Raw genomic sequence first — 11,535 nt, 5'->3', positions numbered from 1 at the left:
CATTTCCTTTCCGCAGAAGTTTAAAGGAAAAACACCAGAAAATTGCAATGTGACTCCAGTGTTCAGCTCACATTGTAGCTCTTCGGCGTTTTCATTTAGAACTCGGTGGCGTCCAGTTTTGTCCATTCTACTGCAACAGAAATCAGAGTCCAATCCGGTGCATTCATCTGTTTGTCCAATGACTATAACTAACACCAATGGTGATGTCACCTAACTTGTTTGTGCAATGATTGTAACTAACACTTATGGTGATGTCATCTAATTGTGTCTCGGAGGGTTCACATCAGGTATAATAAGGGATCCTTTAAATGTCGAACAGAGCATGTGTGGGATCCGGAATAGACATTGCTGCTTCTCACAGAAAATGCACGCCCCACCCAGAGGCCTAGTATATGCCATTTACGACACTGTCCTTGCAGCTATCGCTGTGCCAGGTAAAGTATTGCAGTAAGATATTGATTGTAAAAAGCGTTAGTTATCTGGATCGTCTCAGTAACTTGTTATTGGCCACACTTTGTGCAATGTGTTCCCCCCGGAGTCGTCTGTACAGCGGGATTGGTTCGACCGATGTTACACATAGAAGGACTGTAGTTCAGTGCGACAGTTGATTGCAATTACCTTCAAGTGTTTATGCCGGTTGTTTACTTTCATGTATGATAGCAAAATACTGCGGATGCTGGAAACCCGAAATAACAACAGAAAATGCTGGAAAAACTCAGCAGGCCAGGCAACATCCGTGGAGACAAAATAGAGTCAACGTTTCGGGTCAAACTCGTTGTCAAGACTGGAAAGGCACAGGAAATGAAATAGATTGAAAGGCCAGGCTGGGAGAGAACAAAAGAGAAGTGAAGAGACGTTAAGAGGTATTCAAAACGAGACGAGATGGTGATAGGACTAGTGGAGACAAAAGACGGCTCTAGATTAGGTGTGAAATGACCTGGCAGAATGAGAGACAGCTGCCATGTGGGAGAGAGAAAAAAAAGGGTGGGAAAGGGCCATAACAAAGGTGGGGATAAAAAATAAGTAAAAATGTAATGGGGGCCGAGGTTATGATCTGAAATTGTTGAACTCTATATTGAGTCCGGAAGGCTGATAAGTGTCTAATCGGAAGATGAGGTGCTGTTCCTCGAGTTTACACTGTGCTTCCGTGGAACAATGCAAAAGCCCAAGTACAGTGAGGTCTGAGTGGGAATGAGGCAGTGAATTAAAATGACAGGTGACCGGAAGCTCGGGGTCACCCTTACAGACTGAACAGAGGTGTTCCGCAAAGCAGTCACCCAATCTGCGTTTGGTCTCCCCAATGTAGAGGAGACCACATCGTGAGCAGCGAACACAGCATACTAGAATGCAAGAAGTACAAGTAAATCGCTGTTTCACCTGGAAGGGGTGTTTGGGGCCCTGGACAGTGGGAAGGGGTGAGGTATAAGGGCAGGTGTTGCATCTCCTGCGCTTGCACGGGAAGATGCTGAGTGAAGGGTAAGGGGTGCTGGGGGTGATAGAGGAGTGGACTAGGGTGTCTCGGAGGGAGCGGTCCCTATGGAATGCTGAAAGGCGAGGGGAGGGGAAGATGCATTTGGTGATGGGATCACATTGGAGGTGGCGGAAATGGCGTAGGATGATCCGTTGAATGTGGAGGCTGGTGGTGTGAAAGGTGAGGACAAGGGGAACTCTGTCATGGTTCCAGGAGGAAGAGGCAGGGGTGAGGGCAGATGTGCGGGAGATAGAATGGACACGGTCGAGGGCCGTGTCAACCACGGTAGAGGGGAATCCTTGGTTGAGGAAAAAGGAAGATATGTCGGAAGCACTGGTGTGGAAGGTGGCATCGTTGGAGCAGATGCGGCTGAGATGGAGAAACTGGGAGAATGGAATTGAGTCCTTACAGGAGGCGGGGTGGGAGGAAGTGTAGTCCAGGTAGCTGTGGGAGTCAGTGGGCTTGTAGCGAATGTTGGTCAATAAGCTATCCCCAGAGATGGAGATGGAGAAGTCGAGGGAGGGAAGGGAAGAGTCGTAGATGGACCATGTGAAGGTGAGGGAAGGCTGGAAAATGGAGGCAAAGTGAATGAAATTGTCTAGTTCAGGGAGAGAGCAGGAAATGGCACTGATACAGTCATCAATGTGCCGGAAAAAGAGGTGCGGGAGGGGACCCGTGTAGGACTGGAACAAAGAGTGTTCCACATATCCCACGAAAAGGCAGGCATAGCTGGGACCCATTCGGGTACCCATAGCAACACCTTTGATTTGGTGAAATGAGTTGATTCAAAGGAGAAGTTGTTCAATGTGAGAACAAGTTCAGCCAGGCGGAGGAGTGTAGTGGTGGATGGGGACTGTTCAAGCCTCTATTCAAGGGAGAAGCGGAGCGACCTCAGGCTATACTGGTGGTGGATGGAAGTGTAGAGGGATTGTATGTCCATGGTGAAAAGGAGCCGGTTGGGGCCAGGAATCTGGAAACTGTTAAAGTGGCAGAGTGCGTCCGAAGAGATGCGGATGTAGGTGGGAAGAGACTGGACAAGGGGAGAATAGATAGAGTCGAGATAGGAAGAGATAAGTTCGGTGGGGCAAGAACAGGCTGAAACGATGGGTCTACCAGGGCAGTCCTGTTTGTGGATCTTGGGAAGGAGGTAGAAGCGGGCTGTGCAGGGTTGGGGAACTATGAGGCTGGTGGCCACGGGGGGAAGATCTCCAGAGGAGATGAGGTCAGTGACTGCCTTGGAAACGGTGGCTTGATGTTTGCTAGTGGGGTCATGGTCCAGGCAGAGGTAGGAGGAGGTGTTGGAGAGTTGGCGATCAGTCTCCATACAGTAGAGGTCGATTCGCCAAACAACAACAGCACCACTCTTGTCAGCAGTTTTAATGACAATGTCAGGGTTGGATCTAAGAGAATGGAGTGCTGCAAGTTCAGAGGGAGGTAGGTTGGCGTGAGTGAGGGGAGCAGAGAAATGGAGGCGGCTGATGTCACGATGGCAGTTAGCGATGAAAAGATCTAGAGAGGGTAAGAGGGTACTTTCATGGTTGTACTCGGCCTGTGTAGTGGTGCAGAGTGAAATAAGCCGACCCGAACACCCACCTCGAAATAACACTTCGAAATGTGTCTCCATTTTCTCCAACCACCACGCTGTGAGGAGCGGGCGAACTATCCACCAGCTCCCGCCTTGCTCCCGTTTAACTGTTTCTGGACGATTGTGGATAGATGGAGACAATTTAACTACAAAAATATCTTTGTGTTTTTAAACTGAATTTCATGTACCTATAACAATTGCGTTGAAATCAAGTCGAATAATATTTCACCTCTCTCAGTTCCAGGGATCTAAGCTCTGTTCCCACCTTCTCTCATCCCCTGGCGTGACTCCGAGCAATCGGTTGCAGCTGGGTGTGACTGGGAAACGTGGTTGCTTTAAATGACAATTTTTATTGCACATCATATCACTGCAGTGCACAAGCAGGCTAGATACCAACAGCACACTGAGAAACCGTGTTCATACATTTTTATCACGTTATTCATATTTTATTTCAGTGGTATTATCACATTACTGTAATTGATGAATCTGTCTGATTTATCTTCCCTTTTCTCCTGCGGATTGGCTCAAGCTGGGGTGCGGTTGTGAGGGCGCTCTCAGCCCCCAGGTGCCTTGGCGTTCTATATATTCAAGTTATTTACAGTGTAATTCTTCAGTCGCTGTGGAAGATCCGCAGTCATGTCTTTAATTTGTACATCGGGTGTGAGACAAACATCGAATTCCAACAGGTGTACTATTGTACAAAATGCAGAAACGCTGCCTATCTGTTCAAAGCCAACCCCACCACTGAACTGAAGAGCCCCAGATCATATGGGCGGATGATGAGTACAGCGAAAGTGGTCTTCCGACCGTCTCAGAACTGAACACCCTGTGAGAAAACAAAGGGGCATCAATTGAGAGGCATGGCTGCAGCAACTAAATTAAATTAATTAACTTGCGTTAATTTTCTGCAATTCAAATTGGTCCGCATAGATATACAAATAATTGATGACTGCTTTCAAGAACTACATGCATTTATATAGCCACTTTCACGACCTCGGGACGTCAAAACGCGTTTTACAGCCAATGAAGTACTTTTGAAGTGTGGTCACTGTTGTAATGTAGGAAACGCGGCAGCCAATTTACACACAGCAAGCTCCCACAAACAGCAATGTGATAACGACCAGGTAATCTGTTTTAGTGATGTTGGATTGGACTGGTTGAGCAGAATGGCCTGTTTCTGTGCCGTATATCCTATGTGATTGAGGAATAAATATTGGCCAGGATACCCGGGATAATTCCCCTGCTTTTCTTCGATATAGTGCCATGGGATCTTATAAGTCCACCTGAGAGATCAGACGGGGCCTCGGTTAAACGTCTCAACCGATGAATGTAATGAATATGTGAATCATTGACTGTTGATTAATAATGATAGGTGAACCATTTGTTGACAAATGCAGCATTAATCAATCCAACATATCAATCAATTGCTGAGATGATTTAATGATTTACTTTACGCTGATTGGCTTCAACGAATCGACTTATTGAAGGTAAGCTAAAGGTCAACAATTCGAAACCTTCAAATAAGTGACTAGTTTATTAATAAATCTTATTCCGGGAACACGTTAATCCCGGGCTTCTGTTCCATTTTATAACCCCGACCATTGGTTCGATCCTTCACTGGACTTCCACACTCGCTGCTCCTGACATCTTTCCTAAAAACGCTGCTCTGTCCCTCCTCAGGCAGGTACGGGTTATTTTAATTATCATTGCACAGTCCACTCTTTTAATCCATTTGAAACGTATAAAATTGTTTGACTGGATTTGTTCCCTTATGGATACCCATTATAAATGAAAATTATTAACTTTCATTCACCCGAACTGGCGGTCTGTCCCACTTCCACTTTGGATTATTACACTGTTTTCGTCGCTTCAGCTAACAAAGCTGCTATTTTTGCATAATTCCGGTCAACCTAACACTTCTTTGGAGCTTACTCTAATTCTTCATCTCTCTCTAACCTTGCAGTCAATTTAGTGGCGATTGTGATCCTGTCCCGAGGAAGGTGCGGTCTCTCCAGATGTATCACTCGGTACCTGGTGTCCATGGCGGTGACGGATCTCCTGGTCATTCTCACTGCTGTGATATTAAACCGGATTCCGGGTATTTATTTTCCTGGTAGTTTCTTGTCCATCACCCCGGTGTGCAGTCTCAACATTGCGTTAATACATGCATCCAGAGACAGTTCGGTCTGGTTAACGGTCGCGTTCACCTTCGATCGATTTGTGGCCATTTGTTGCCAGGAGTTGAAAACAAATTATTGCACCGAGAAAACGGCGGCTGTAGTTATAGGAACAATCTGTGCGCTGGGATGTCTGAAAAGCGTCCCATGGTACTTTATACACGAGCCCATGTACATAAGTAACAATGTCCCGTGTTATTGCAGACTGAAGAAAATCCGTTATACCTCACCCGTATGGAGAGCGTTTGACTGGTTCGACCGTATTTTGACCCCATGTGCCCCGTTCCTTCTGATTTTGCTGCTCAATGCTCTGACCGTCAGATACATTCTAGTGGCCAGTGGAGCCCGCAGGAGACTCCGGGCCCACAGCAATGGAGAGAATCAGAGTGACCCAGAGATGGAGAGCCGGAGAAAGTCCATCGTTTTACTCTTCGCCATCTCGGGCACTTTCATCCTGTTGTGGATGACGTTTGTTGTACAGTTCTTTTATGAGCGATTTACAAATGATTATATAATCAAAGGCTTCAGTGACCCCAAATTTATTCTACAAGAAAGCGGAAATATGCTTCAGCTGTTGAGTTCTTGCACCAACACCTTTATTTATGCAGTGACTCAGTGTAAATTCAGAATGGAGTTAAAGAACGCGGTCACATATCCACTGAATGTACTCGGTGAATTAATAAAATAATTAAGGTATAAACCACAGGATTAATTGTGCATTGTGAGAATTGTCCATGGAGTGCTTCAGAGTTTGGAAAACAATGTTATTGAGATAAGGTGAATACAATAAATCTGTACGTTTGTGGGCTGGCATCAGATAAAATAAGACCATACGAATATAAGAAACAGGAGCAGAAGTAGGCCAATCGGCCCCTGGAGCCTGCTCCGCCATTCAATAAGAACATGGCTGATCCAATCTTCCTACTCTCCCCCCATACCCCTTGACTTCCTTGTAGTTCAAAAGTCTGTCAGTCTCCGCCTTGAATATATTCAATGACTCCGCTTCCACAGCTCTCTGGGGTAGAGAATTCCAAAGATTCACAACCCTCTGAGAGAAGAAATTCCTCCTAATCTCCGTCTTAAATGGGCGACCCCTTATTCTGATGCTGTGCCTCCTCGTTCTAGATACCCCCACTAGGGGAAACATCCTCTCAGCGTCCAGCCTGTCCATGCCCCACAGAATCTTATTTTTCAATAAGATCACTTCTCATTCTTCTAACCTCCAATGAGTATAGACCCAACCTGCACAATCTTCTGTCATACATCAACCCCTTCATCCCAGGAATCAACCTAGTGAACCTTCTCTGCATTTCTTCCAATGCAAGTATATCCTTCCTTAATTATGGAGACCAGTACTCCAGGTGTGGTCTCACCAGCGCCCTTTAAAGTTGCATCAAAACTTCCCTACTTTTATACTCCAACCCCTTGCAATAAATGCCAACATCCCATTAGCCTTCCGAATTACTTGCTGTACCTGAAAGGTAACTTTCTGTGTTTCATATACTAGGACCCCCAGATCCCTTTGTACCGCATCATTTAGTAGTCTCACTCCGTTTAAATAATAATTTGCTTTTTCATTATTCCTTCCAAAGTGGATAAACTCACATTTTCCCACATTATACTCCATCTGCCAAATGTTTGCCCATTCATATAACCTATCTATAACCCTTTGCAGACTTTTTGTGTCCTCCTCACAACTTGCTAACCCACCTATCTTTGTATCACCAGCAAATTTGGCTACAGTACCCTCGGTCCCTTCATCCAAGTCATTAATATAGATTGTAAATAGTTGAGGCCCCAGCACTGATCGCTGTTGCACCCCACTAGTTACTGATTGCCAACCAGAAGATGACCCATTTATCCCGACTCTCTGTTTTCTGTTAATTAGCCAATCCCCTATCCATGCCAATATATTACCATTAACCCGGTGTGCTCTTATCTTGTGCAGTAACCTTTTATGTGGCACCTTATCGAATGCCTTCTGGAAATCCAAATACACTACATCAACTGGTTCCCCTTTATCCATCCTGTTTGTTACATCCTCAAAGAACTCTAGAAAATTTGTCAGACACGATTTCCCTTTCATAAAACCATGTTGCCTCTGCTTGATTGACTTATGATTTTCTAAATGTACTGCTATTACCTCCTTAAAATGGATTCCAGCATTTTCCCAATGACAGATGGTAGGCTAACTGGCCTATAGTTTCCTGCTTCTGTATCCCTCCTTTCTTGAATAGTGGCGTAACATTTGCGGTTTTCCAATCTGCTGGGGCCTCTCCAGAAGCCAGGGAATTTTCGTAGATTATAACAAACGCATCCACTATCTCTGCAGCGATCTCTGCAGCCACTTATTTTAGAGTCATAGAGTCATAGAGTAATACAGCACGGATAGAGGCCCTTCGGCCCATCGTGTCCATGCCGGCCATCAAGCCCTGTCTAATCTAATCCCATATTCCAGCATTTGGCCCGTAGCCTTGTATGCTATGGCATTTCAAATGCTCATCCAAATGCTTCTTAAATGTTGTGAGGGTTTCTGCCTCCACAACCCTTTCAGGCAGTGAGTTCCAGACTCCAACCACCCTCTGGGTGAAAAAGTTCTTTCTCAAATCCCCTCTAAACCTCCCGCCCTTTACCTTGAATCTATGCCCCCTAGTTATTGACCCCTCTACTAAGGGGAAAAGCTCCTCAGCATCCATCCTCTCTATGCCCCTCACAATTTTGTACACCTCAATCATGTCCCCCCTCAGCCTCCTCTGCTCCAAGGAAAACAAACCCAATCTGCCCAGTCTCTCTTCATAGCTGAAGCGCTCCAGCCCTGGTATCATCCTGGTGAACCTCCTCTGCACCCTCTCTAACGCGATCACATCTTTCCTGTAGTGTGGCGACCAGAACTGCACACAGTATTCCAGCTGTGGCTTAAACAGTGTTTTATACAGCTCCATCATAACCTCCTTGCTCTTATATTCTATGCCTCGGCTAATGAAGGCAAGTATCCCATATGCCTTTTTTACCACCTTATCCACCTGTTCCGCCGCCTTCAGGGATCTGTGTACCTGCACACCCAGATCCCTCTGACCCTCCGTCTTGCCTAGGGTCTTTCCCTTCATTGTGTATTCCCTTGCCTTGTTAGACCCCCCAAAGTGCATCACCTCGCACTTTTCCCGGTTAAATTCCATTTGCCACTGTTCCGCCCATCTGACCAACCCATCTATATCGTTCTGCAGACTGAGGCTACCCTCCTCGCTATTTACCACCCTACCAATTTTAGTATCATCCGCGAATTTACTGATCATACCCTTTACATTCATATCCAAGTCATTAATGTAGACCACAAACAGCAAGGGACCCAGCACCGATCCCTGTGGTACCCCACTGGCCACAGGTTTCCAGTCACAAAAACAACCTTCGACCATCACCCTCTGCCTTCTGCCACTAAGCCAGTTTTGTATCCAATGTGCCAAGGCACCCTGGATTCCATGGGCTCTTACCTTCTTGACCAGTCTCCTGTGCGGGACTTTATCGAAGGCCTTACTGAAATCCATGTATACCACATCCACTGCGTTACCCTCATCCACACACCTAGTCACCCCCTCAAAAAATTCAATCAAATTAGTCAGACATGATCTTCCCTTGACAAAGCCATGTTGACTATCCCTGATTAATCCTTGCCTCTCCAAGTGGAGACAAATTTTGTCCCTCAGGATTTTTTCCAGTAATTTTCCTACCACTGATGTTAGGCTCACTGGCCTGTAGTTCCCCGGTTTTTCCCTACTACCCTTCTTGAATAATGGAAGTCCCTAGGATGCAGGCCATCTGGTCCAGGGGACTTGTCGGGCTTTAGCCCCATTAGTTTGCTTTTTCTCATTACTTATTACTTTTTTTTCCAGTGATAGACATTGTTTTAGGTTCCTCCCTCCCTAAAGCACCTTGATTATCTATTATTATTGGGAACTTTTTAGTGCCTTCTATCGTGAAGACCGATACAAAATAATTGCTTAGAGACTCTGCCATTCCTCTATTTCCCATTAGAATAGGCATGAAAGCTGCTACATTGTTGTAATGTGAGACAGAGAAGGGAACCTCCCACTCGACCTGGTCTGGCCTACATGTACTCCAGTCCTACACTAAACAAATGACTCTTCGTGTCGGCATGACCAATAGGGATGAATAGTAATTGCAGATTTGGCAGTTTCACCCTAACACCAAGTACAAATTTGTCAAAAAATGTATACGTATAAAATATTACCCAGCAATAAATTAGTGTAAATATGAGACTCACAAGCTGGCATAGAGGCGTAGTCGTGGGCAACAAACCCACCGTTGATTGGGGCTGCTGATCTGACTGTACCAGAGACAAAAACCATCCCAATTTAGTGTCTTGTAACCATACAGAACCAATGACACAAACATCCCAATTTACTGACATCAGTAACTGCACTTCCAAAAGCACTTCATTGTCTGTAAAGCGCTGTGGGACGTCCGGTGATGCGCTAATTAAGTGCAAGTCTTTCTTTCTTACAGTTAATTTCGTGGCGATTGTGATCCTGCCCCGAGGTAAGTCCGGTCTCTCCAGATGTATCACTCGATACCTGGTGTCCATGGTGGTGACGGAACTCCTGGTCATTATCACTGCTTTGATATTAAACCGGATTCCTATTATTTATTTTCCAGGTAGCTTCCTGTCCATTACTCCCGGATGCAGTCTCAGCATTACTTTAATTCATGCATCAAGAGACAGTTCTGTCTTGTTAACGGTCGCTTTCACCTTCGATCGATTTGTGGCCATTTGTTGCCAGAAGTTGAAAACAGAATATTGCACCGAGGAAACCACGGCTGTTGTTTTCGGAACGATTCGTGCACTGGCATGTTCTAAAAGCGTTCCCTGGTATTTTCTGCACGAGCGCATCTACATAATTAATAATGTCCCGTGGTATTACAGACAGAAGGATATCCGTTATACGTGACTTGCATGGACCGCATTTGAATGGTCTGATCGTCATTTAACACCATAGGGTCAATTTTAATTCAGGTGCGGGGAATTGGTGGTTTCCCCTAATTTAGTGATTCCATCACGATTGCAAATGGGTCTGTGAGATTGATACAAATTTACCGGAATTGGCCAATTGATTTCCAGCGTGTGGGAAGCCTTGGCAATTCAATATTTCCAGTCAAAAAGTCGCAGAACTTGACGTCATTATTGCTGCTGCTCCTACGGTCCACAGCAAGCCTTGCTTCTTCTGCAAGCTTCCAACCTTCAACATTAACATAGTTAACATAGAATTTAGGAGCAGGAGTAGGCCATTCGGCCCCTCAAGCCTGCTCCGCCATTCAATGTGATCATGGCTGATCCAAATTCAGTACCCGGTCCCTGCTTTCTCCCCATACCCCTTGATCCCTTTAGCCTTAAGAAATATATCCAACTCCTTCTTGAATATATTTAATGAATTGGCCTCTACTGCCTTCTGTGGTAGAGAATTCCACAGGTTCACCACACTCTGGGTGAAGAAATTCCTCCTCATTTCTGTCCTAAATGGCATACCGTTTACCCTTAGACTGTGACCCCTGGTTCTGGACTCCCCGACCATCAGGAGCATCCTTCCCGCATCTAGTCTGTCCAGTCCTGTCAGAATTTTATAAGTTTAATTGAGATCCCCTCTCATTCTTCTAAACTACAGCGAGTACAAGCCCAATCGACCCAATCTCTCCTCATACGTCATACCTGCCATCCCAGTTATCAGCCTGGTGAATCTTCGCTGAACTTGTTCCATGGCAAGAACATCGTACCTCAGGTAAGGCGACCAAAACTGCACACAATACCCAAGATGTGGTCTCACCAAGGCCCTGTACAACTGCAGCAAGACATCCTTGTTCCTGTACTCAAAGCCTCTCGCTACGAAGGCCAAAATAACATTTGCCTTCCTAACCGCCTGCTGCACCTGCATGCTTACCTTCAGCGACTGGTGCACAAGGATACCCAGGTCTCGTTGCACTTCCCCTTCTCCCAATCTATTCCCATTCAGATAATAATCTATCTTCCTGTTTTTGCCACCAAAGTGGATAACCTCACATTTATCCACGTTATATTGCATCTGCCATGCTTCTGCCCAATCACCCAACCTGCCCAATTCATACTGGAGTTTCTCGGTATCCTCCTCACAACACACACGCCCACCCAGCTATGTGTCGTCTGCAAATTTGGAGATATTACATCTAGTTCCATCATCCAGATCATTAATATATATTGTGAATAGCTTGGGTCCAAGGTCCGATCCCTGCGGTACCCCACTAGTCACTGCCTGCCA

At 45.7% G+C, this 11,535-nt stretch overlaps 1 protein-coding gene across 1 annotated transcript; it reads left to right on the top strand.

Moving 5' to 3' along the window:
- The first annotated feature begins 322 nt into the window (after positions 1-322).
- Positions 323-10,197, top strand: LOC147119862 (putative G protein-coupled receptor 139). Its single transcript, XM_085984169.1, has 3 exons — positions 323-434; positions 5,020-5,904; positions 9,905-10,197. The coding sequence occupies exons 1-3, from the start codon at positions 323-325 to the stop codon at positions 10,195-10,197; spliced, it is 1,290 nt and encodes a 429-aa protein (XP_085840295.1).
- The last annotated feature ends 1,338 nt before the right edge of the window (positions 10,198-11,535 follow it).

The sequence above is a fragment of the Somniosus microcephalus genome, chromosome 4, assembly GCF_052327205.1.
Source record: "Somniosus microcephalus isolate GS21.2 chromosome 4, FLI_Smic_1.0, whole genome shotgun sequence".
Lineage (NCBI taxonomy): Eukaryota > Metazoa > Chordata > Chondrichthyes > Squaliformes > Somniosidae > Somniosus > Somniosus microcephalus.
This window is presented reverse-complemented; position numbering and strand designations above follow the sequence as displayed.